Source organism: Ascaphus truei, chromosome 8 (genome assembly GCF_040206685.1).
Source record: "Ascaphus truei isolate aAscTru1 chromosome 8, aAscTru1.hap1, whole genome shotgun sequence".
Lineage (NCBI taxonomy): Eukaryota > Metazoa > Chordata > Amphibia > Anura > Ascaphidae > Ascaphus > Ascaphus truei.
This window is the reverse complement of record NC_134490.1, coordinates 33709042-33736900: the sequence shown is the minus strand read 5'-3', so window position 1 is coordinate 33736900 and position 27859 is coordinate 33709042. Positions and strand designations below refer to the sequence as shown.

Below are 27859 nucleotides of genomic sequence, written 5' to 3'. Positions count from 1 at the left end.
TCTCTCCACAGAGCCGTATAGTATATTAACATGCAGAGTGATATAACATGCAGAGTGATATAACATGCAGTGATATAATATGCAGAATTATATAATAACACGCAGAGGAATACAATAACACCCAGAATCATATAATGTATTAAAATGCAGAGTGCTATAATAACATGCAAGGTCATATAATAACATGTGGATGCTTTTTAGTAAAACTGCTTCCATTTATACTACACCCAATTATATTACAGACCCCCAAGAACGGCTGCTTTGCAGATTTGAGCCCTGAATGCGTGTCCTTTTAACCCTTAGACTGTAGCTTCCTGCCAGAGAGGGCAGTTTTCCCGAATCCGTAACACTAGCTCCTGCCAATTTTTATAGAAAGGCTTTTCTGTCAATTTGCAGATTTAAAAATGAGCGCGTCTGAATTTATTTACGCTGATAGTTGATGAAATTAGCAAAATTTACAAAATGTACCAATATTCCCCCACATGCTGCAAACATCGTCCTTTATGCGCCAGGATTCGAACGGTGAAATCTGGGGTCTCTAACACTGTGATTCACTGAGCTTCGGCATGGTTTTATTACACAGAGAACCCTGCGTACACTGCAGTTACAGGGGCGGGCAACGCCAGTCCTTAAAGGCTACCAGCAGGTCAGCTTTTCAGGATATCTATGCTTCAGCACAGGTGGCTCAATCAGTGGCTCGATCAAAGACTGAAGCAGGGATATCCTGAAAACCTGACCTGTTGGTGGCCCTGCAGGACTGAAAGTTGCCCACCCTTGTTACTGCAGTGTGAATCCCACATCAGAGCTCAGTAACAGTTCCCCAGTCAGACATTCAGCGCTGGTACTTTCTGCCAGTCCCAGATCTTCTGCAAATGTTTCTCTGAATTCTGGCTCGCGTGCAACTGGTTCTCCCATCTCCAGTTATAAGGTGGCAAGAGGAAGTGCAGGGTGCACTTTGGGGAGGATCATTTTTGAGATGGCTCGTCTCTATGCTGCAACGTTGCCAGTGACCCTGGATCCTCCGAGTCTGTAATTAACGTCCCTCTTAATTAGCGATTCTCCGGGGCCCGTTATCCTCCCATGCTGGGGGCAGGCAGAGAGAGAGTAATTGATTGTTGGGTCTGGGATTATTAATTGATAGGGACGGGAGACTCTAGTGCCATTGAGCAGAGGGACACAAGCCAGCCATTCAGCTGGTAGCTCTGTGCTTAGAGGGGTGTCCTGCACCTTGGGGGATTGGGAAATCTGAGCCCAAATTCATTTCTGTTTATCGCTTTTTCTTTTTCTCTGCACCCGTCTCACTTAAACTCTCTCTTCTGTAATTTCTCCCTCTATCACTTTCTCTGCCCCTCTCTTGATTTATCTACTTCACTTCCTCTCTTTTCAACCCTCTCTCTTCCCTTTTCTGTCCTCCATGCCTCTCTGGTCTGTGTGTCACTCTCTCCCTCTGTCTCTCTCCCCTTCTCCCTCTCTTCTCCTGTTTTATTCTTCCTACCCTCTTTCTGGCTCCCCTGCTCGCTTTATCTCCATACCTCTTCTGATACTTTTCTCTCTCTCTTTCCCCTCCACGTGTCCCCCTACCTATTCCTCCCTTCCCTCTCTGCCCACCCCGTCACTTCTCCCCCTCATACACAGGAGGGCCCAGGGGAATGGCTGACCCTGGACTCACAAGTAATTATGGCCGATAACGAGATTTGCGGGACCAAAGATCCCACCTTCCACCGCATCTTACTGGACACTCGATTCGAGCTTCCGCTGGGTAAGAAACCCCCAAATCTCCCTAATGACCCTTAGAATAGAATCACCCAAAAAACCCACAACCCAGGAGTGCTGACATTGTGGGGGGGGGAGGGAGGGATGGGGGGGACGGGGGACCTACAGACCCCATAAAATAACAAAATACCAAATACCCTGCTGGCAATGAAGGGGTAAACTCCAGCTGTACACCAGCTATGTAAATAATTGAATCTAAATGATTTCACACATTTATTGTGTGCTAAATGTATCAAGAAAAGTATAAATATCCATAAAATAATTTCACTAAATCCCCCCCAGTAATGGCCTTCCCGGTCTCCCTCTGTGTGCCGCCATGTTCTGCGTCTCTCTGCTGTCCGACTGTCGCCTCCTGTGATGTCAGTTATGGCTCTGCCGGAGACTGGGACCATTTGGTGACTGCAGGAGGGGGTGTTGGAAAGGAGCGGTTATTTAATGTTAAGTTTTCACTTCATACTGCGTTTCTTTAGCAGTGATGTGTCCCCAGTGTTAGGCTGCGTCCATGTTTAGCGCGACCGCCGACTAGAACAAAAGGCTGCGCTTCTATGATGCAGGTCATAGAGCGCGTGACCAGGCACGCGATTGCCGAGCAGACAAAATCTTTTGATTTGGTCTCGCGACGGCCGGGTGCCGTGCGCGGTTCAGCCAATGAGGGCGAACCGCTCGCGTGACCATCAGCCACGCCTCCCCCTAGGCCACAAATCGCCTTTGCGGCAGGCGCGCATGACGGCACGCGTACCTAGCATGGCCTTAGAAGTATCTCTGCTGCTGGATCACTTAGTTACATTGTGTCTTCCAGTCACACAGGGAGAGCTGAACGTTCTGTGACACTGATCTCTGTGACAGAACTTCCTGTGACACGTGTCACAACGTCATACTGGCAATATGGCCACTTCCTGTTCCACTTTTAAATGATAGTGTTTCCTGGTATTAACCCTATCGCAGCCAGGGAGGACTGCCAAGCCTTGAACTCAGTCATTAATGTCTCCGTCATTGTTAACCCCTTCGGTGCCAGTAGGACGTTGCTACGCAGCGCTCTCTGCGCTATGTTTCTTTGCAATGCGTTGCAGGAAATTCTGCTAGAGACGGGGCTACTGTAAGTAGGACAATGTGAAGAGGACTCACTGTCATTTTCCCCCCTTAGATATTCCCGAGGAGGAGGCCCGATATTGGGCGAAGAAACTTGAGCAGCTGAACGCAATGAGGGATCAGGACGATGTGAGTGAGAGCGCACAGGACCACGCGGGGCTAAGCTGCGCTCATGCCGAGGTCTACAAGGGTCACCCAAGGCTGGGATTACAATTGGGGTGGGCTCAGACAGTCCTGGGTTTATATGTAATGTAGGGTCACCTCAGGGCTGCCGACAGCTTTCCCGGGGCCCAGGACTTCAGCGGGGTGGACGGGGTCCATACCCTAACTGTCCGCATCACCCCTGTCAGTGGCTGTATTTCTCCTCTCACACACACACTCTCTCTCCCCCCCCATTCCCTCTTACTCACACCCCGCTCTCTCACTGACCCCTCTCTCTCACTCTGCTTCCCTTTCTCTCTCCTCCCCCTTACACTCTTCACCCTCTCTTTCCCCCCTCTCACTCTGCCCTCTTTCTCTCAATCCTCTCACTCCACTCTGGCCCAAACTGTAGAGCGGGGTGGGGAGTCCGTCTGGGCTCAGGAGGAAGTTGGGCCCAACTTCTGGTGGGGCCCTAATTTTAGGGTTCAAACCACCTGAACGGGCTCCCCTCTCCCACCCGGGGCAGATGTCCCTGCACGCCCCTCTTGTTGGCGATCTTGGGTGACTTACTGCAGAATATATCTAATGAAGGGTGATCCCCTGACTCCACAATATCAGGGACAGGCTCACATAGTCCTGGGTTTATATCTAATGTCGGGTATTTTTTTTGTATCAAAAACAAATTTACAAACATATCAATACAAAAGCAACAAACGTAACCAATTACAATATATCTTATTTTCACTATATTCAGTAAACAGAAAACATTTACATACTTATATCTGAACACCCGCCCATCTTCCCTCCCAGGACTTTATATCCCACCTCTCTCTGTCTTATTTGTTTTACCTGCTGCTTTACCTGTTACACCGCACAGGTTACAGGCACGAGAACCCTTTCTGTGGAGAGAAAACTGTGGGTTATCCACAACCTGTACATAACCAGACCATTAATTAACACCACTGTGCTCACACTGTGAACCCCTCAACTGATCTCTAAACAAACCATACACCACTTCCCTATACATTTGGCATTTTAATTCTGGCATCATCAGTAAGGAGGCGGCCATACTCTCCCACATGCTCTACTGCATAGGGACCCTCCAGGAGGAGGTGCTCCATCGTCTCCAAGATCCCAACACGGGAATTCCATGGGCAGTTTATTTATTTGAGGTTCTTTCTGGTCGTCTACACCACCTGTTTCGGCACATTCCCTACTCAATACCACCCAGTATAGTTTTTTTTCTGGTAACAGAAGTAACTTCCAAAGCTGTGTCCTTCCACTTATTTAAAAACTTGTAGCTGATCTTCATATATTATGGCATGTACATGCCTCACACAATACTTCTTTTGATATTTCTACTATCTAGCCTGCCTTTAAGGGGAGACACCCACTTCCTAAAAAAAAACATGCCAAATCTGGTCATCTCTATTAAGAAAATTCTGCAAATGAAAACATACAAAAATTAGTGTAAAAAAATAATCAAGGTGCACCATTCCCAAACCTCCTCCCTCTGACGTACTGTCTCTTCAACACATTTAAACGGCTTCCCCAGAGCAACTGAAAAAAATAATATCATCGTAACTTTCGCAGAAGGAGGAAATAGAAAACCCAAATAGACAAAAATAGGAATCAAGAAAGTCTTAATCATTTTAACTTTCTCTCTAAAAGTGAATTTCCATTTTTTTCCACCGTTCTACCTTTACTTTACAGATGTTTCATTTCTCCTCCCAGTTGTGGACGCCGGAATTACTCTTTTCCGAAATAGATTCCCAAAACTTTAAAAGAGGCATTGTCTATCTGAATATCCTCAGGTAGACAAAAATGATTTTCCTCTTGTTCTAACCAACAAGATACAGCCTTATCCTGATTCACCAGGAAGTTTGAAACATTGGAATATTTATTTATTTCTTGGCTTATATCTTCAAATTACCCTTTTGAGGCAACATATATACAAACATCATCTGCATAAGCCTGACACTTAACACACCCTTCGTGTTGGGAACCCTCACAGGGTATGGCTTCTGCTCCAGGTGTCCTAAAAAGGTGTATATGGACAAGACGTATAACAGGAGGCCCAGCGGGCAGCCCTGTCTAACACCTGACGTTATGGGAAAATATTACCCTACCCTGGCATTAATGACCGGTCTTCCATAAGCTCCTTCGTTCAGCAAAGCCAGTTTCTCTACAAAAGTATCTGGGAAACCATATCTTTCCAGAGTTTTAAAAAGATAAACATGATCCACCTTATCGAAGGCTTTGGCCTTGTCAAGATTTAACAGATAGCCTGATAGACCTCCATTCCTGCCCATCTCAAACATCTCCCTAATGGTAATTAAAATATTGGCAATGTTTCTTGCCTTAATAGCACACGATTGGAAATTCGCTATCACCTTCTCAGCGATGTCACTTGTCCAATTTCTAAGGACCTTCGCCATGATTTTATAATCATTATTTAGTAAGGCTATTGGCCGCCAACTTTTTATATCTTTCGGATCCCCTTTCTTATATAATAAGGTCAAAATGGATTCACGCTGAGAGTGAGATAGACCTATCCCTTCCAGAGAGGAATTTTAAACTTTAGCCAATACTTTCACTAAAACCTCACTGAAAATGTTATAAATTTCAGCAGTGATTCCATCTGGCCCTGGGGTTTTATTCCTCACTTCTCTTGCTGTGATTAGGGAGTCTAAGCCTAGCACGTCATCCTCAGAAACTGATGGGATATTGATAGAGTCCAAATAATTACCCATTTCTACAGGATCAAAGTTTTTTTTTGCTAAAAAAAACTCTGCATAGTATTCAGTGACTATGTTTAGCATCTCATCTTTATCTTTACTAGTAACACAAAGTGCATCTTTTAGGCCACATACAGCCTTCTTTTTAGTTCTGGTTTTACAATTTTCATAGAGATCTTGAGAATAGGTCTACAGCTACCAAAATCCTTCTCGTTTGTTGAGGATAATCTTTCATATTATAATAACCTCATATTTTCCTTAATGCACCTATAATGCTCAGAATTCACTTTTTGGCTATTTTGCATTCCTGTATATAATAGCAATTTAGAGCGGAGAACCAAATATTTCTTGTACCTCGCCTGGTTTGTTAGATCTGAGGTTTTGCGAAAAAAATATTTGCCTTTTTTTAGTGGCCTCCCACCAATGCACTACATTGGGATACACAACTTGTGTGGATACACAGTCCTTGAAGAACTGAAGGAAAAACTTTATTTTTCAGTCTCCTCCTGTAACATGGAAGAGTTCAGCTTCCAAACACTGTAACCTAGAATCACAGAGGAGTCCAAGTGTAGAGTTATTTGTAGTATAGCATGATCAGAATATTCTACAGGTTATAATCTGCAGCTGGCAGTATTTACATTGCTCCTAACATACGATCTGTCTATTCTGGTTTTTCTCTCCCTCCACATGTATGTACATCCTGGAGTATTTGGGTTGTGAAATCTATAAACATCGCTTAAATCAGCCTGTTTACACATATCATTTAGGAACACTATATCATAGTCTAATACATCTCTACCACTGCAACGGTCTTTATTTGAGGTCACACAATTAAAATCACCCCCTAGAACGAGACATTTGGATGTAAACAAAAAAGGTTTAACTAAAGCAAACAAATTTCTTCTTTGCATTTTCGTTTGGTAACCATACACATTAATTAATCTGTGTTTAACATTCTGGAAAGACACATCTAGAATAAGACTTCCGCCTGGGCTCAGGCCAATCAATTTTTCACACCGGAAGTCATATCCCTTAAAAAGAAGCATGCTCTGGGTCAAAGCGCAAGGATTTTTTAATGAGCGTTTGCCCCACATAATCCAAACCTGGATCTCTTGGTCTTAGAAATGTCAGCCTCACCACGTTCCTTCTTTGGAAAGAATCTCAAACCTTTAAGTGATTTCCATGCGTTTTGCTGTGAATCACTGGGTTTTACTGGTGCTGTCTTTTCCTGGCAGTCTGAGCCCCCAGCAGCTGAAACTTGATCCAACCTATCCGTGCTGATTGCAGGCTCTTGGTAGATCCGATTTACCTCTCTCAGTGAGATTTCCCCTCTCTGGCTATCTGATTCCTCTGCTGTGTGTCTCCCAGCAGGTGAGAGTTGTTCCAGGTTAGCAGTGCTGGTTCAGGTACCTGTGTGGTCCGTGTTTCTCTCAGGGAGTTAACCCTTTCTGGCTCACACTTTAGCTTCATTGCCTCTTCATAGTTTATAGCAATGGGCTGTGAGTGAGAAGAAAGCTTCCCAGGGTCTCTTTCCTTGGTTTCTGCCTCCGCTGCTGTCTGCAATGTACCTGTGTTTGCCTCCTGACTGACTCCTGCTGCAATCCCCTCATGTAGGAGACTATCAGCCTCAGTTTCCATGTGCTGAGGACTCTCAGCCTCTCTTCCCTTGGCACATTCAGCCTCTGCATTGGGTTTGGGCACTTTGCTATAAGGCTTCCTTGTCTGTCTGCAATCTCTTGCCGCCCACCTCCCCTTTTCCAGCTCAGCCTCTCTTTTCTTTCTGCTCTCTTGTTATAACATTACTTTGCTGCTGGGATTTACTGCTCTGGGTTTGTATGTTACTTTCCCCGGACAGAACCAGCACCTCACCTGTTTCTTGTGTTTCTTCCTCCATTCCTTCCTGCTCAGCAATCTCTTTCTCGTCTTTTCTCTCTGAATTCTCCTCATCTCTTTCTGTTGCATCACTTTCACAAACATCAAGGCTACAGCCACTGGGTTTCTCAGATTCACCTGCCCCAGCACCTCCTGGGTCTGAGGCCATGCTGAGCCCCTAGTGGGAGCTTAACAAAACACAACCTCTCTCTGCAAGCGTGACCTCCTGACTGCAGAGTATCAGGGACAGGCTCCGGCAGGGCTGGGTTTATAGCTAATGTAGGTGACCTCCTGACTTTAGATTACCAGGGACAGGATCACACAGTCCTGGGTTTATATCTAATGTAGTAGGGTGAACTCCTGACCGCAAATCATCAGGGACAGGCTCGGACATCTAATTTAAACTGACATCCTGACTGTAAACTATCAGGGACAGGCACAAACAGTCCTGGGTTATTTTGTGCACAACTGACTACTGCTTTCTTATTTCCAGTATGTCTTTCAGGAGGAGCAGGAGAACCCCCTGCCTGTCCATGGCCCTCAGTGCTGTAAGTACCGACCTATCCCATCATACAAATACTCTTCCCCACATTGTTCTTCACCCTGTACAGTATTTGCAGGTACTCGTGGACAGGATTGTGCGGTCCATTATGTCATCCTCATAGTTTATGATGGGAGATAATAAAATAGGACTGAATCATTGTAATCCATCACAGGAAGAGGCCCTCAACTCATTCACTGTGTTGCATCTTGCTATTCCTCCTTGTTCTTTACCTACATGGTTCTGTATTAGTGCAGGTCTGCGTTGTCCCCTGTCTGTGTTCTATGTGTGTGTGAGAGAGACAGAGGTCGGGATCCATCAAGCCGCGACGTGGAGTATCACACCCCAATCTGGCGTTAACCGCCTCTCCTCCAGTCAATGGCAGTTAGCACTGGGTAGGGTTACGATGCCCCGCATCTCGGCTTCATAAAGCCCGGCCAGGGAGAGACCAAGACGGGTGGGGGGAGAGACAGGCAGGAGGGATTACAGAAAGGTAAGAAGGGGATAGGAGAGACAAAAAGAGAGGGAGAGAGAGACAGACGGAGAAGGGAGAGGGGAAAAAGAGGGTCAAGGGGAGAAAAGAGAGATGTAAGGGGAAAGGAGGGAGAGAAAGATATAGAGACGGGAGAGAGAGTGGAGCAGGGGGAGAATAAGGGGTGGGTTGGTTAGAATGGCGAACGGAGTTAGAGACCAAAAAAAGGTAGAGACGGAGAGATTGTTACTGAAAATAAAAGGGTAAAATATTTCCGGACCCTCAGAGATAGGGGGTTCAGGTAGGGAACAGGAGGGCAACCAGAGCAGATATCAGGCAAATGTTATCACGTCACTGCCAGAGGGGCCGTCCGTGTTGATCCGGTCACTGCCTCTGTGCCTACTCTGTAGGGCACCTCCCAGGGGAGTGGGATGTGTATGGGGCAGGAGCGGGTCTTCCCCGGCACCCCTCATGTCTCTGACCCTTCTCTTTTGTAGGTAACTGGAATTATTTTGGCTGGGGAGAACAGCACAGTAAGTATAAGATTTGGGTGCCCCTCCTATAACGTCCTGTACCCCACACATCCTGCCCTCCTAGTCATGGAACAAGAGCAGCCCCTTCCTTTCCCACCCATAGACCCTAATGTACATCCAGTGTGATGGTACCAGTCTGTGTATGTCTGTATATATGTGTGTGTATATCAATGTACTCTATATCCTCAGTGCGTTCCTGGTCCCTCTGGCAGCGAGCGGGTTAAACAACTTATCAATGTAATAGGTTTTCTTAGAAACTCAATTTTCCTCCATGTGGGACTAGGGCTCTGTGGATTTGGGATGAGGTTTCCCCTGCATCCCTTCTCTTGTGTCATCACGTCCCCTTCTTGTCCCACCCCAGATAACGAGGACCCTGACAGCGCCGTAGATGACAGGGACAGCGACTATCGCAGTGAGACAAGTAACAGCATCCCTCCCCCTTACTACTCTACATCCCAACCCAATGCTTCGGTGCATCAGTACCCCGTGAGACAGCAGCAGCACAGCTCCCGTGACTCCTACACCGATTCCATGCAGAGCTATGAGATGGATTTCTCCGACCACCGGCCAATCAGGTATGGGGAGCGCAGGGGTCAGGGCCAAGGGCAGCCAATCATGCCTGCTTCCTCAGTTCTGTGTGATGATGCAAAGTGTCTTTATACACTGATGATAAACACGCTGCACTGTATAAATATGCGGAGTATCTCTATACACTGATAATGAACATTCTGCTCAGTATACTGAGGTTGAGCATCTCTATACACTTCTACCCAGGAGGATGGGGGTGTGCGTGAGACCCACGTGGAACCTAACTTCTCTCTCTCTGCACCCCCTCCTCCCCCGGGGCAGGATGGGTGTGAGTGACTCCCTCTGACCCCTCTCCTCTCTCTCTCTCTGCTCCACTCTTCCGGGGCAGGATGGGTGTGTGTGATCCCCTCTGATCCCCTCTCCTCTCTCTCTGCCCCCTTCCCCCTGGACGGCAGCCGTTACGATAGCGCAGACTCTGCCACTAACGGGCGCAGTGACCTGGAGTCTGCCTCGGGTTCAAGCCGTCTCACCAGCCGGCAGCACTCTCTGGAGAGTCGGCAGTCACTAGACCTGTCCGATAGGTGGGTCAGTCCCGGGATATCGCAGTGTGAGTGCCGCAGAGTGCCGTGCTCGTCCCACGCACACGCCAGGGCAGGCCGATACCCAGGGACCTGAGGGTAGGGAGAGGGGCACTCACTGAGGACCACTCAGAGCCCCACTCACTATGAAATACTCACCAGTTAGTGGTAGACACTCACTGAGATACATTTACATGGAGACACCCACCACTTACTGAGAGACACTCGCTATTAGCTGAGAGATATCCATTGAGGGATACTCACGGAGACTCTTGCTCAATGATACTCACTGAGGAACCCTCACCAGTCACTCAGATCTTCCCACACAGCAACATACATTTTTTGCTTTAGGGGCAGTGAGTGACCCTCGTCCCATTTGCAGGGAATCATTTACTCACATTTAGTCCTGTGGTTAAATGAGGTCCTGAACCTCTTCATATCCAGAGAGGCCAAAGCATTGTGATATACTGTAACAACACACGAGTGATATAACAACACATAGAGTGATAGAACAATTCACAGAGTGATATAACAACACATAGAGTGATAGAACAATTCACAGAGTGATATAACAACACATAGAGTGATAGAACAATTCACAGAGTGATATAACAACACATAGAGTGATAGAACAATTCACAGAGTGATATACTGTAACAACACATAGAGTGATAGAACAATACGCAGAGTGATATAACAACACATAGAGTGATAGAACAATTCGCAGAGTGATATAACAACACATAGAGTGATAGAACAATTCACAGAGTGATAGAACAATTCACAGAGTGATATACTGTAACAACACATAGAGTGATAGAACAATTCACAGAGTGATAGAACAATTCACAGAGTGATATACTGTAACAACACATAGAGTGATAGAACAATTCACAGAGTGATAGAACAATTCACAGAGTGATATACTGTAACAACACATAGAGTGATAGAACAATACGCAGAGTGATATAACAACACATAGAGTGATAGAACAATTCACAGAGTGATATAACAACACATAGAGTGATAGAACAATTCACAGAGTGATATACTGTAACAACACATAGAGTGATAGAACAATACGCAGAGTGATATAACAACACATAGAGTGATAGAACAATTCGCAGAGTGATATAACAACACATAGAGTGATAGAACAATTCACAGAGTGATAGAACAATTCACAGAGTGATATACTGTAACAACACATAGAGTGATAGAACAATTCGCAGAGTGATATAACAACACATAGAGCGATAGAACAATTCACAGAGTGATAGAACAATTCGCAGAGTGATATAACAACACATAGAGTGATAGAACAATTCGCAGAGTGATATAACAACACATAGAGTGATAGAACAATTCACAGAGTGATAGAACAATTCACAGAGTGATATACTGTAACAACACATAGAGTGATAGAACAATACGCAGAGTGATATAATCAGGGCCGGCTGGGGGTATGGCGGGGGCCTGGTACACAGTGTGTGCGCACGGGCTCTTACTGCCTCTGGAGCCAGCATCTCCTCCTGCTACCATGCCACTTGATGACATCACGTGACGCGCGGGGCCTCTTGCCTGCCTGCGCATCAGTGATAGCAGAAAGAGAGCCTGGATTTACAGAGGCCTCGCGCTCTCCCCCGACCCGACTCCGGTAATCACAGTGTAAATGTGGTGGTGGTTAATTGTAATCACCATAACGTTCAAACTGTGATTACGGAAGTTGGGCCGGGGAATAGCGCGGGGCCTCTGTAAGCGCGGGGCCAGGTGCATTTGCACCAATGGCACCGCCAGCAAGCCGCCCCGAACACGCAGAGCGATTCAAAAACACCGTTCCGAGCGATCTATTAACACGCAGAGCAGTTTGATAAGGCAGAGCAGTAACACTGGCGGCCGCTCAGTAACGCCACATCTCATCCACATGGTGCAGAGCACAGCCTGCTTTTGGTCAGATGGTTGGGTAGAGCCGTATCGCCCTGTCCTGGGGATGTGCCTCTGTAATTCTGTTTGCATGTGCGCTTCAGGGGGGATCTTGTGTCAGACTGGGGTCAGTGTGTGATACCCAGTGTCGTTACTCTGCCGGCATCTCCCTGCTGTGTGTTATGAGACCCGGAGTGTACTTCTAGGGCTCGGGTACAGAGCCTGCCAACTCTAGGGCCAGACGGTGTGGGGGTCAATAGATGTGGTGCTGAGGAGGTACCCAATGCCAGAGGGGCCCTACAATTGCATAGCGGTGAAGGGATTAAAGGCAGAATGGAAGCAGAGAGATAGAGCTTGTGACCTCTAGGACTGAATTGGTCAGTGTTGGTGTGAGTCTGGCACCTCTAGGGATAACAAGCTGGGGGAGGGGAATAAGCAAAGGGAATAATCTTACTGTATGCTGTGGTATCTAAGGAAAGACAGATGTATTGTTTGCTGAGAGCCCATACCTCTAGGGCTAGACAGCTAGGTGTATAAAGCGCAGAGAATATAGAGCCCGGCACCTCTAGTACTGCACATGTGATAAATACTGGGATGCAGAGCCTGGCACCTCTAGTACTGCACATGTGATAAATACTGGGATGCAGAGCCTGGCACCTCTAGTACTGCACATGTGATAAATACTGGGATACAGAGCCTGGCACCTCTAGTACTGCACATGTGATAAATACTGGGATACAGAGCGTGGCACCTCTAGTACTGCACATGTGATAAATACTGGGATACAGAGCCTGGCACCTCTAGTACTGCACATGTGATAAATACTGGGATACAGAGCCCGGCACCTCTAGTACTGCACATGTGATAAATACTGGGATACAGAGCCCGGCACCTCTAGTACTGCACATGTGATAAATACTGGGATACAGAGCCTGGCACCTCTAGTACTGCACATGTGACAAATACTGGGATACAGAGCCTGGCACCTCTAGTACTGCACATGTGACAAATACTGGGATACAGAGCCTGGCACCTCTAGTACTGCACATGTGATAAATACTGGGATACAGAGCCTGGCACCTCTAGTACTGCACATGTGACAAATACTGGGATGCAGAGCCTGGCACCTCTAGTACTGCACATGTGACAAATACTGGGATGCAGAGCCTGGCACCTCTAGTACTGCACATGTGATAAATACTGGGATGCAGAGCCTGGCACCTCTAGTACTGCACATGTGACAAATACTGGGATGCAGAGCCTGGCACCTCTAGTACTGCACATGTGACAAATACTGGGATGCAGAGCCTGGCACCTCTAGTACTGCACATGTGACAAATACTGGGATGCAGAGCCTGGCACCTCTAGTACTGCACATGTGATAAATACTGGGATACAGAGCCTGGCACCTCTAGTACTGCACATGTGACAAATACTGGGATACAGAGCCTGGCACCTCTAGTACTGCACATGTGATAAATACTGGGATACAGAGCCTGGCACCTCTAGTACTGCACATGTGATAAATACTGGGATACAGAGCCTGGCACCTCTAGTACTGCACATGTGATAAATACTGGGATACAGAGCCTGGCACCTCTAGTACTGCACATGTGATAAATACTGGGATTCAGAGCCTGGCACCTCTAGTACTGCACATGTGATAAATACTGGGATACAGAGCCTGGCACCTCTAGTACTGCACATGTGATAAATACTGGGATACAGAGCCTGGCACCTCTAGTACTGCACATGTGATAAATACTGGGATACAGAGCCTGGCACCTCTAGTACTGCACATGTGATAAATACTGGGATACAGAGCCTGGCACCTCTAGTACTGCACATGTGATAAATACTGGGATACAGAGCCTGGCACCTCTAGTACTGCACATGTGATAAATACTGGGATACAGAGCCCGGCACCTCTAGTACTGCACATGTGACAAATACTGGGATACAGAGCCCGGCACCTCTAGTACTGCACATGTGATAAATACTGGGATACAGAGCCCGGCACCTCTAGTACTGCACATGTGATAAATACTGGGATACAGAGCCCGGCACCTCTAGTACTGCACATGTGATAAATACTGGGATACAGAGCCCGGCACCTCTAGTACTGCACATGTGATAAATACTGGGATACAGAGCCTGGCACCTCTAGTACTGCACATGTGATAAATACTGGGATACAGAGCCTGGCACCTCTAGTACTGCACATGTGACAAATACTGGGATACAGAGCCTGGCACCTCTAGTACTGCACATGTGACAAATACTGGGATACAGAGCCTGGCACCTCTAGTACTGCACATGTGATAAATACTGGGATACAGAGCCCGGCACCTCTAGTACTGCACATGTGATAAATACTGGGATAGAGAGCCCGGCACCTCTAGTACTGCACATGTGATAAATACTGGGATACAGAGCCCGGCACCTCTAGTACTGCACATGTGACAAATACTGGGATACAGAGCCTGGCACCTCTAGTACTGCACATGTGACAAATACTGGGATACAGAGCCTGGCACCTCTAGTACTGCACATGTGACAAATACTGGGATACAGAGCCTGGCACCTCTAGTACTGCACATGTGATAAATACTGGGATACAGAGCCTGGCACCTCTAGTACTGCACATGTGATAAATACTGGGATACAGAGCCTGGCACCTCTAGTACTGCACATGTGATAAATACTGGGATATAGAGCCCGGCACCTCTAGTACTGCACATGTGATAAATACTGGGATACAGAGCCTGGCACCTCTAGTACTGCACATGTGATAAATACTGGGATACAGAGCCTGGCACCTCTAGTACTGCACATGTGATAAATACTGGGATACAGAGCCCGGCACCTCTAGTACTGCACATGTGACAAATACTGGGATACAGAGCCTGGCACCTCTAGTACTGCACATGTGACAAATACTGGGATACAGAGCCCGGCACCTCTAGTACTGCACATGTGATAAATACTGGGATACAGAGCCCGGCACCTCTAGTACTGCACATGTGATAAATACTGGGATACAGAGCCCGGCACCTCTAGTACTGCACATGTGATAAATACTGGGATACAGAGCCCGGCACCTCTTGTACTGCACATGTGATAAATACTGGGATACAGAGCCCGGCACCTCTAGTACTGCACATGTGATAAATACTGGGATACAGAGCCTGGCACCTCTAGTACTGCACATGTGATAAATACTGGGATATAGAGCCCGGCACCTCTAGTACTGCACATGTGATAAATACTGGGATACAGAGCCCGGCACCTCTAGTACTGCACATGTGACAAATACTGGGATACAGAGCCTGGCACCTCTAGTACTGCACATGTGATAAATACTGGGATACAGAGCCCGGCACCTCTAGTACTGCACATGTGACAAATACTGGGATACAGAGCCTGGCACCTCTAGTACTGCACATGTGATAAATACTGGGATACAGAGCCTGGCACCTCTAGTACTGCACATGTGACAAATACTGGGATACAGAGCCCGGCACCTCTAGTACTGCACATGTGATAAATACTGGGATACAGAGCCCGGCACCTCTAGTACTGCACATGTGATAAATACTGGGATACAGAGCCCGGCACCGCTAGTACTGCACATGTGATAAATACTGGGATACAGAGCCTGGCACCTCTAGTACTGCACATGTGACTAATACTGGGATACAGAGCCTGGCACCTCTAGTACTGCACATGTGATAAATACTGGGATACAGAGCCTGGCACCTCTAGTACTGCACATGTGATAAATACTGGGATACAAAGCCCGGCACCTCTAGTACTGCACATGTGATAAATACTGGGATACAGAGCCCGGCACCTCTAGTACTGCACATGTGATAAATACTGGGATACAGAGCCCGGCACCTCTAGTACTGCACATGTGACAAATACTGGGATACAGAGCCTGGCACCTCTAGGAGTGCAAACTTCTAAACCTCTAGGACAGAAGAGTTAAGGGATTGTAAACCTGGCACCTCTAGTACTAGAATTCAGTAATATACATTGTAATCTCCTGTTCACCCAGAAAACTAGTCATAAATGTAGTTGCCAGAACAAGGGAACTAGTGACTGTACATCACAAGCTCCCATTGAAAACACCGGGGACTAGGTAAGGCAGCCAGCTCCTGTCAGGTCATCATAGGACTAGTTATCCATTACTCATAGGTTATGTTGGGTTAAGTACTAGTTATGCATATTGTAATGTCAAAATATCTGGAGTAGCAGGGTTTGCATTGTGCTAAAGGTAAGTTAGATGACTGTTTAATGCAATGTTTTCCTTCTCTGCAATATTTATCCCCTTCGCTGCTAAAGCAAGGTGTGGCTGGCCTCTCTGGCAGCGAATGGGTCAATGTGGTCAGTTGAACCCACCTCTTATGTAATAAAGCCCTGATTTATGGTGGGGGGGGGGGGGTGGAGAGGGCGGTACTTTTGGGAATATACTGTTTACAATGCCCTCTTAGCCCATCAGTGGGAGGTGCCACTAGTCCTATTAATGTCCTCTAAACCATGTGTCTGACATTAAAACACGAGCTGCCCCCTCCCCCCTATGATTTGCAGGCAAATGGAACGTCCTGTGAGCGGGGCAGATTCAATATATCTATAGCAGCATTCTTAGCCAATCAGGATGCTCCGTTCCTGTCAGTTTAGCAAATAAAGTGCCTGTGCAGAATGAAGAATTCTCATTGGTTAATATCACAACACTTCAACGCCAGAGGGGCCTGAAAAAGCAACAGTAACAGGCAGAGCAATATAATGATTGTATGGCTGATAATTTGAGTACCACTACTTATTATTTAGTAGCCCAGAGTACCACTACTTATTATTTAGAAGCCAAGAGTACCAGTACTTTATTTAGGAGCCCAGAGTACCAGTACTTTATTTAGAAGCCCAGAGTACCAGTACTTTATTTGGAAACCTAGTCCTAGAGTACCATGGAAACCTGCTTAGTTGAGCACACATTTGGGGGTTGAGAGGCCTTACTTGCCTTGTCCGTTTCATTTGCATGTTGCCAAGTACCTTTCCCACGTTAGCCGGGTATATTGTTCAAGCTTTCATGGCACGGTTGATACATGCAATACTAGTGCACTATAAATCTTCTTGAACACTCGTTACCACCTTCCCACCAGTTTGATGCAGTGAGATAAGGATTAAGATAATTGTTGTGGCCTTCATCCAACAGTGGATCGACAAGGGCCCAAGACGATTTGAGCACAAATATTACATGAAACATTCCAACATAAGATTTGCACTGATACCCCAACAGGTTTACCCCCCTACAGGGCTGCAGGAGGTAACATAGCTCAGGCAGAGTACCTCTACTTTTTCTTCAGGGTATTGGTTAATATTGGGGAGGGCTTTATAAATGCAGTGATGATGGGGTATATTGTATATAGGGCTGTGACAGCAGTGTGAGGTGTCCCTGTTTTTACCCCCTCTGCTCTTGCCCCCGGGCCCCATAGCCCCACAGGCAGCAGCCGCTACGCCTCATCGGGGGAGCTGAGCCAGGGCTCCTCCCAGCTCAGTGATGATTTTGATCCGGACAACGAGAGCCTGCAGGGGTCGGAGATAGAGGAGCGGGACAGAGACTCGTATCACTCCTGTCACAGCTCCGTCAGCTACCGCAAGGATTCTCCACACTGGGAGGATGAAGAGGGGCCTGACGCGTACAGTGAGGAAGAGGGGGCGCACCCTGACAGCATGGGCCAGCTGTCCGACAGAGAGCTGTATGAAGAAAAACCGCCTGAAGTGCCGGAGGCAGGAGGAATGTACGGGCAGGAGGAAACCGAGTACCTGTCGGGGGAGAGTAAGGAAAAACCTCCCCCTGAAGAACCGGTGGTGAAGGAGAGGAGCCCGGAGGCTGCTCCCATGGAGGAGCTGGTACCATTGGTGCCCATGATGCAGGTGCCCGTGATGCAGGTGCCCGTGATACAGGTGCCCGTGATGCAAGTGCCCGTGATGCAGGTGCCTGTGGTACATGTGCCCGTGGTGGCTGAAAGGTGAGCAGGGTATGGGGGAGGTGAGGCGGGTGTATAAAGCTTGGAACCTCTAAAGATTAGATAATTCTGATAGATGGATGTAGGGCGCCACCTCTAGGAGTGGACGGCTGAGTTGATGGGCATGTCCACAGAGACTGGCATCTTTATGATGGGCAGTTCAGGAGATAACCAGGGATGCAGAGCCTAGCTCTTCTAGAACTGGACATTTTATGGGATTGAGATAAGGGATACATTTTAGCATCTCTAGGACTGGACAGCTCATGGCATCAGGGGTGGACGAAGAGAATTCAGGGCTGCCAATTCCTAAACTTCTAGGTACATTATGCGTGTGTGTGTAACATGTAACGCTCTGGCTTGTTCAGTTACAGAGAGGAGGTACCTGGCATGTCCAAAGCTAAATCCAATTGGCTGAGAGCTTTCAACAAGGTGCGCCTGCAGCTTCAAGAGGTACGTGCGGGGTCAACGGTCTACACCTTAACTCAGAAGGGTAGGAAACCCTACAACAGACCCTCCACTCCTAACCACATGCTTTAGAATTCATAGTTTATCCCATTGTCTTCTTCCAGCTTCTCCCATCTTGTGTTCTATACCTACACCTTCCTCCTGATTTAGGCACGGAAACCTCCAGATTATGAGGGACAGGCTCAGTCAGTGCTGGGTTTATATCTAATGCAGGGTGACCTCCTGACTGCAGATAGGGACAGGTTCACACAGTCTTGGTTTATATCTAATGTAGGGTGACCTTCTGAGTCCAGATTTTCAGGGACAGGCTCTGTCAGTCCTGGGTTTATATGTAATGTAGGGTGACATCCTGACCGCAGATTATCAGAGACAGCTTTAGATAGTCTTTGATTAATATGTAATGTAGAGTGACCTGACTGCAGATTGAGGGACAGGCTCAGACAGTGCTGAGGTTGCAATGCAGGGTGACCTCTGCCTATGAGAATCCCTTCTCCTCGCATTTTTACCATTTACTTTCTCCCCCTTTGGCTCCTGATTAGTGTTTTTTTGTTTCCATGTTTTCTTTGATTTTTTTATGTTTTTGTGTCATTTTGTGATTTTCTCATTCAGAGTGGCTCCCCCTCTCCGCCCCCTCACTGCACACACTCTGTTCCTAACCGTCACTCTGCCCTGCGGGCAGAGACCACAGATGCTCAGAGCAGGTAGGTGAGGGGCGTGTGGCTTCTCTCGGGATCCTGAGGAAGGTTTCAGGTGTGATGTCCCTGGGGAGCACTCATTGGTCGGAGTGTGATGATACACAGTGGCGCTGAGTATCAACTTCAGGGGAGTCAGACAGGGCAAATATTTTGTAAGCGACATTTCTACCCTCTTCACTGCCAGAGGGGCTGTAAACACACACTGCAGAGCCATTTCATAACACGCAGAGCCATTTCATAACACGCAGAGCCATTTCATAACACGCAGAGCGGTATAATAACACGCAGAGCAGTATAATAACACGCAGAGCGGAATAATAACATGCAGAGCGGTATAATAACACACAGAGCGGTATCATAACACGCAGAGCGGTATCATAACACGCAGAGCGGTATCATAACACGCAGAGCGATATCATAACACGCAGAGCGGTATCATAATGCAGAGCGGTATCATAACACGCAGAGCGATATCATAACACGCAGAGCGGTATCATAATGCAGAGCGGTATCATAACACGCAGAGCGATATCATAACACGCAGAGCGATATAATAACACGCAGAGCGGTATAATAACACGCAGAGCGGTATAATAACACGCAGAGCGGTATAATAACACGCAGAGCGGAATAATAACACGCAGAGCGGTATAATAACACGCAGAGCGGTATCATAACACGCAGAGCGGTATCATAACACGCAGAGCGGTATCATAACACGCAGAGCGGTATCATAGCACGCAGAGCGATATCATAACACGCAGAGCGGTATAATAACACGCAGAGCGGTATAATAACACGCAGAGCGGTATAATAACACGCAGAGCAGTATAATAACACGCAGAGCGGTATAATAACACGCAGAGCGGTATAATAACACGCTGAGCGGTATAATAACACGCTGAGCGGTATAATAACACGCAGAGCGGTATAATAACACGCTGAGCGGTATAATAACACGCTGAGCGGTATAATAACACGCAGAGCGGTATAATAACACGCAGAGCGGTATAATAACACGCAGAGCGGTATGCGTTATGATAACATGCAGAGCGGTATAATAACACGCAGAGCGGTATCATAACGCAGAGCGGTATCATAACGCAGAGCGGTATAATAACATGCAGAGAGATATAATAACATGCAGAGAGATATAATAACATGCAGAGAGATATAATAACATGCAGAGCGATATAATAACATGCACAGAGATATAATAACATGCAGAGAGATATAATAACACAGAGCGATATGATAACACGCAGAGCGACATAATAACACGCAGAGCGATATAATAACGTGCGGAGCGGTGTAACACGCAGAGCGGCATAATAACACAGAGGGCCTTACAATAACACGCAGAGTCATATAATAACACACCGAGAGCTATAGATGCAGCAGACATTACTGCAACCGGTATCACATAACAAGTGTAATTTGTGGCAGCTCCATTGAAACAAATCGTGCCATTTAGTGCCTTACCGCAAGATACAGTCATAGGGGCATAATGTCTGCTACATCTGTAATAACACGCAGAGCGATACAAATAACATGGTATAATAACATGCAGACTGGTATAACAACGCAGAGCGATATACAGGCATACCCCGGTTTAAGGACACTCACTTTAAGTACACTCGCGAGTAAGGACATATCGCCCAATAGGCAAACGGCAGCTCACACATGCGCCTGTCAGCACGTCCTGAACAGCAATACCGGCTCCCTACCTGCACCGAAGCTGATGCGTTATTTGCATCAGTTATGCACGTACATGACGATTGCAGTACAGTACATGCATCAGTATGTGGGAAAAAGGTAGTGCTTCACTTTAAGTACATTTTCGCTTTACATACTGTACATGCTCTGGACCCATTGCGTACGTTAATGCGGGGTATGCCTGTAATAGCATGCAGAGAGGTATAATTACAGGCAGAGTTGTATAACAACATGCAGAGCAATGAGCTACTGACCCCCGGCAGTGAAGAGGTTAAGGATGCCTCTAGCATTTATAGCTGATGACCGCTGATGCTATTTAACCAGTGCACAGATTCACTGATATACAAGGATACACACAGTATACACCCATTAACACACTGATGCATATACATGCACAATTCTATACACACGTATTGCACTCCTATACACACACTTGTGAACGCACAGTACACACATTAGCACACAGATTCTGATACACACAACCAGCACATGTACACTGATATAGACATTGATATACAGAGATTTGCACACACACTCGCACGTGTACAAATATACACACACACCCACAAAGCTTACATACTGTTATAAATACTGCTGAGATTGAAAGAATGGGCTTTTTTGCTTATATGTCTGCAAAGTATGTATATACAATATTTATATATGTGTATATTATGTATGTGTGTGTATAAATAGAAATATAATGTTTGTGTTTGTAAATATATGTGTATATAGTTTAAAGGTAATGATGCAGCCACCTTGGGTTTGTGCTAACGTGTAATGCTGTGAGTATCAGAGAGGCTGCAGAGTATTGAGATTCCTAGAGCTTTATCTAATTTCTCTTTACCTGTCTCACAGGCGCGAGGGGAGGGGAGCGGGGACATGTCCAAGTCTCTCTGGTTTAAGGATGGGTATGTGTGACCGATTTAGCCATCTTTAATACACCAACCTTGCAGCGCTCTGCTACAGAACGGGTTCCAAGTTCTCTCGCACACGCACACACTTTTTCTTACTCCCCATGATACGTTCTCTCTTTCATACTGTATACTGTTCCTCTCCTATCTCTCTCTCTCCCTACTCACTCTCTCCCTCATATTCTGTATCACACACACATTCTCATTTTCTCTCTCTTTGTCTATCTCTCCCTCACTATCTTTTTCTCCTTTACTCTATTTCTCAATCACTTCCTCCCTCTCTCTCTCTTTCCCTCTTCTCTCTCTCTTCTCTCTCTCTGTCTTCTCTTCCTTCTTCTTTTTCTCTCTATCTCTCTCTCTCTTTTCTCCCTTCTTCTTCTCTCTCTCTCTTTCTCTCTCTCTCTCGCTCTTTCTCTCTCTCGCTCTTTCTCTCTCTCTTCCTCTCTCTCTTCCTCTCTCTCTCTCTCTCTCTCTCTCTCTCTCTCTCTCTCTCTCTCTCTCTCTCTCTCTCTCTCTCTCTCTCTCTCTCTCTCTCTCTCTCTCTCTCTCTCACTGACTCTCTTTATCTCCTTTTCTCCCTCTCCCCCCTCCCTCTCTCTTTCCCGTGTCTCTCCCTCAGGTCGGCTGGGGGTCTCATCATTATAGACAGTATGCCGGACATGCGGAAGCGGAAGCCCATCCCTCTGGTCAGCGACTTGGTGAGTCTCCCCCACAGCTCTCATTATCCAGGTTTCGGATTCCTCTTACCCGGCGTGTGCAGCCACCTCAGGGGAGTCATTATTGAGACATGGCTGCTTTCTCAGGGAGATAAGGGATAGTAAGCAGATTCATTTTAACTAGCTAATGGCCTTGCAAATGGCTGGTTATAGTAACCAGATCCCATTTTTCATACACACACAAGAAGCTAGCTGCAGTGTCTGGCTTCTCCTACTCACACATGATACTAGTTATAGTTACAGTACTTACCACCTCCTATTACATGCATGGAACTAGTTACAGCCTCCTACCATATACATGGTACTAGTAATAGTTACCGCCTCCTGTCACATACATTTAACTAGTTATAGTTACCATCCCTACTATCATATACATGGGACAAGATAGCTAATGTCTCCTTTAACAAACGTGGGACTAGTTAAAGTTACCTTCTCCTATCACATACATGATACAAGTTATAGTTATTTGCAGCCGCCTATTACATGCATGGAACTAGTTGTACAGTAGTTACTGTCTCCTATAACATACTTTGTGCTAGTTATCGTTAACACCTCCTATCACAAATATGGCAGTAGCTTTAGTTACCACCTCCTATCATAAACATGGACCTAGTTATAGTTATCGACTCCTGTGACGTGCATTGGACTAGTTAGAGTTACTGCCTCCTATCCTATACAGGGGACTATTAATAGCTACTGTCTCCTATCAAATGCATGGTACTAGTTACTAGTCACAAGGAACTAGTTGCAGTTCTTGTCTGCACTCACTGGCACAACTAGTTATAGCTTGATCCTTCACAGGGGACTAAGTAATCACAGATTCGCTGCATTACTACGCCCTGCGCTTCCCCTGTATATATTGTTGTATACATTTGGTAACCTCTGTTTTATTTCTTGCCTCCCTCCCTCTCCTCTTCCCCAGGCCATGGTAAGTATGATAACTCTCTCCACAGCCCATATATCTGCATCTTAGGGGAGAGATTGGGGGCAGAACCTACAAGGACTTAACACAGGGGTTACCTATCTTTGTACATTTTCCCCCACCCCCGCTCCCCCCCAGTACACATAGAAAGGTGTCCAAGGTTTTGGACCCCTAAAACCCCCATGCTAGAATAAAGGTTTTTGCATAGCCTGACATATTATTTATGTTCTTTCTCTCTGTCACACTGGGGTTAGATACTGGGATCGGATTCTCTCTCTGACCCTGTAATGGGAGAGAGACGTTGTGGGGGGGTGGGGGAGTGGATTGTGGTTGGTGACACGTGCCCACTTTTCTCTTTACAGTCCCTGGTCCAGTCTCGTAAGGCGGGAATAACGTCTGCACTGGCAACGAGCACCTTAAACAACGAAGAGCTAGTGAGTATTGCAGTGTAGATTAGGACTGAATATTACAAACATAAACAAACCTGAAAAAAAGGACAAACTTAGGCACATTTGTATTTACCTATTCACTGCCAGAGGGGGCCTCATGGGCAGCAAAGGGATTATGTGTGACACTAACTCCCGGTGACACTTTGTGACACTTCCAGAAAAACCATGTTTACAAAAAGACCCTGCAAGCCTTAATCTACCCGATCTCCAGCACAACCCCCCACAACTTCGAGGTGTGGACGGCCACAACGCCCACCTACTGCTACGAGTGCGAAGGGCTGCTGTGGGGTATTGCCCGCCAGGGCATGCGCTGCACTGAGTGTGGAGTCAAGTGCCACGAGAAGTGCCAGGACCTGCTAAATGCCGACTGCCTGCAGAGTAAGATCTGGGGGGGACGACGGAGTTAAACATGTGCCATGTTGTTCCCCGGCACTCTGTGTGCCCACTTTACAATGTCCTTTCCCTCTTCTCCCAGCTTGTCATCATCACCCACCCTGCCTGGCACGCCGCCCTGTTCTGCCTGCCACTAGGTCCTGCCTTGCACCTTCACCTTGTATGCTCCACATAATTCATGCCACTACCATCATGTCTTGTGCCCTCTCCAGTATGCAATTTGTCTACTGGTAGGTCAAGGTGTCCCTCTTCCCACCCCCACCTACATTGCAGAGCTCTTCTAGTGCCCACTCCCAACATGTTGGGAGTGCGCCTTTATTGGGTGGGGGTGTTTTTAATGCCCACTATTATCATTCCTCCTGAGTGTTTCGGGAGCGCCTCACCCCGTGTGACCCAACAGGGGCGGCTGAGAAGAGCTCAAAACACGGGGCGGAGGATCGGACACAGAACATCATCATGGTCCTGAAGGATCGTATGAAGATCCGGGAGAGGAACAAGCCGGAGATCTTCGAGCTGATCCAGGAGGTGTTTGTGGTCCTCAAAGCCACACACGCCCAGCAGATCAAGGCGGTGAAGCAGAGTGTGCTGGATGGCACCTCCAAGTGGTCAGCCAAGATCAGTATCACCGGTGAGAGGGAGACTCACTGGGGGGAGGAGGGGAGGGTGATAATGAAAGGGAGTAGGGGGGAGGAGGCAAAGAAAGGGAGTGGGGGTACTTCGGTGTGTGTATGACACCCTGTGTGTCTCACTGTTTTGTGTTGCAGTGGTGTGTGTATTACATACTTTGTGTGTTGTGTTTCAGTGGTGTGTGTGTTGTGATTCAGTGGTATGTGTGTTACTCCCTGTATTGTGTTTCAGTGGTGTGTATTTTGTGTTGCAGAAGTGTGTAACACTGCGTGTGTGCTGTTTTAGTAGTGTGTTTTGCACACTGTGTTGTTTCAGTGCTGTGTGTATTACAGTGCTGTGTGTGTGGTTACACACTGTGTTGTGTTTCATTGTTGTGTAAGTTGTGTTGCACTGGTGCGTGTTTTTGTGTTACCCACTGTTATGTTTCAGTGGTGTGTGTATGGGTTGTGTTGCAGCGGTGTGTGTCACACTGTGTGTTGTGTTGCAGTGGTGTGCGCACAGGGCCTGCAGGCCAAGGATAAGACAGGCTCCAGTGATCCGTACGTCACAGTCCAGGTCGGGAAAACCAAGAAAAGAACCAAAACCATCTACGGAAACCTCAACCCTGTGTGGGAGGAGAATTTTCACTTGTGAGTGTACGACATGGGGGTACAGGAAGGTACTGAGGGTACAATGAGTCACAAGGAACCTGAACCCTGTGTGTGAGAACTTCCATGTGTGAGTGTGCAACATGGGGTCACAGGGAGTGACATTCCAATGAATGGATGGGAATATAGCAACACTGTACACAGCATGGAGAGGGGTTGGTGGTATATTCATGATGTACATTGCATAATAATATCAGATATTGATATACCTGTTCTGTAAATTAGATCGATTGGGCAGTGAGTTATTATAGCTGCTGTATTATTATGTCACAGTGCTATCTCTATCTCAATGTCTTGTATAGCGCATACACAGAGCAAACCCTGCTTCTATGCGCTTTTTTAAAAATTCCAAAGGGGAAGCGAAGAATAAATCAGGTTTCAGAAAGGTGATTTCAAAGAGTCAAGCCGTTTTTCTGAAAGTGGGATGGTTTTTTATATTTATGATGGATATTGGGAGGGCCTTCCATTCCCTGGCTCCCTGTTCTGAAGGGGCACGACCAGATCGTCTAGTGCGTTTGTATCTCGGGACTTTTATTAGTTGAAGGTTTTTGGGATCGTACATTCGAGGTGGATCTGTAGAACTTACATTTTGTTTGAAGGTAGAGTGGTCCTGTGTCGTGGAGCGCCCGGTGTACCATAGTGAGGAGTTTAAACGTTGCTCCTTGCTTGGTGGGTAACCAGTGAAGGTGTAGTTTTCTCAAATAAGGGGTAATATAGTCGAGCTTCCTGGTGCCATTGATAAGTCTGTCTGCAAAGTTGTGGATCACCTGGAGAGTATGAAAAGGGTAGCTTGGCATTCTTATGTAGAGAGTTTTTACTGCCAAGGCAAGAGAGGACCAGGGTGACTGTGTCGGTGGCGAGGTCTTTTTTTTGTCCGCAATTCTCTATCATTCTCAGAGCATTGACTGAAGCTTTAGCTGTAGGCGTTGACTTGGAATGTGAGGGTGGCTTTGTCATTCAGGATGACTTCTAAATTTCGTACTATGTTTTGTAATGTAACTGTTGTCACCTATCGAAAGGCAGAGTTCCTGAGCTCTTGCAATTTGTTCATTTGTAGGGTGGTCCTTTGCTTGTAGAATTATTATTTGAGTCTTGTCAGGGTTAAGTTGTAGTAGGTTAGAAGTCATCCATTCTTGGGTGTCATTAAGACATTGCGTAAGCAAACCAGCTTGTTCCTTATGATTATTGGATGCTCTAATGCATGATTGTCATCGGCATAAAGATGGAATCTATGTTCTCTTGTTCTAATGGGGTCTTCCAAAGGCTTAATGCAGATGTTAAACAGGATGGGGGAAAGCAACGAACCTGGTGGTACTCCACATGTAACTGTGGTATACGGTGCCATATGTTGCCCATATGGGTGGATTGCACGCGGTCTTTCAAGAATGAGAAGATCCAATCAAGCGCATTGTCTCTAAGGCCAGCCACTTCCTTCAGTCTAGTGGTGATCATGCTATGATTAAGAGTCTCAAATGCAGCCAACAGATCGAGAAGTACAGATGTAGCCAGACTCACTATTTCCGGTGCCACCAACCAACAGGCTGAAATCTTCGGCTGTCTGCGGAAACCCAACCCCCCCCCCCCTCCTCTCCCCTCCCCCTCCGTGGCCCCTGGGAACAGTACATTTTTGTGGTCCGGGAGGATTAAAGCAGTGTTAATCGTCCCGGGCCAGACCGTCTCTAATAGCTGTGCAGAGGAGTCGCAGAGTAGAGAGCTTTCTCCATGTCTCCCCAGAGCAGCTTGATACCCTTGATCGCGTAGATGCCCTAACATGGGCCTCTATGCCATGAAGGGGAAAGCTAGAGGACCACATTCGGTCATCCACGCCATCAAGGACAGGACATTGAAATGATTTTTCTATATATCACAGTGTTTATACACTTGCGCTGGCCACAGTATTGTTATATCACGGTATCGCTATATCACAGTATTTATACACCTACGCTGTATGCCGTATCATTATATCACAGGATTTATACACCTGTGATGTACACAGTATCGTTATGTCACAATCTTTATTTACACGTCCTGTACACAGTAACCTTATATCAGTGTTTATATACCTGCACTGTAAACGGTATCGTTATATCACAGTCTTTAT

General features: G+C 46.7%; 1 protein-coding gene across 1 annotated transcript in view; it reads left to right on the top strand.

Annotated features, from left to right (window-relative positions):
- The window catches only part of UNC13A (unc-13 homolog A), a 74858-nt gene that overhangs the window by 23611 nt on the left and 23388 nt on the right, over positions 1–27859 (top strand). Inside the window, exons 5-18 of the mRNA XM_075611309.1 lie at positions 1636–1759; positions 2918–2991; positions 8107–8161; positions 9124–9159; positions 9521–9734; positions 17684–18220; positions 18583–18667; positions 21949–22001; positions 22624–22702; positions 23643–23648; positions 24005–24076; positions 24250–24469; positions 24885–25112; positions 25599–25740. Coding sequence (XP_075467424.1) covers positions 1636–1759; positions 2918–2991; positions 8107–8161; positions 9124–9159; positions 9521–9734; positions 17684–18220; positions 18583–18667; positions 21949–22001; positions 22624–22702; positions 23643–23648; positions 24005–24076; positions 24250–24469; positions 24885–25112; positions 25599–25740 — 1925 coding nt within the window. The remainder of the gene's footprint in view (positions 1–1635; positions 1760–2917; positions 2992–8106; positions 8162–9123; positions 9160–9520; positions 9735–17683; positions 18221–18582; positions 18668–21948; positions 22002–22623; positions 22703–23642; positions 23649–24004; positions 24077–24249; positions 24470–24884; positions 25113–25598; positions 25741–27859) is intronic.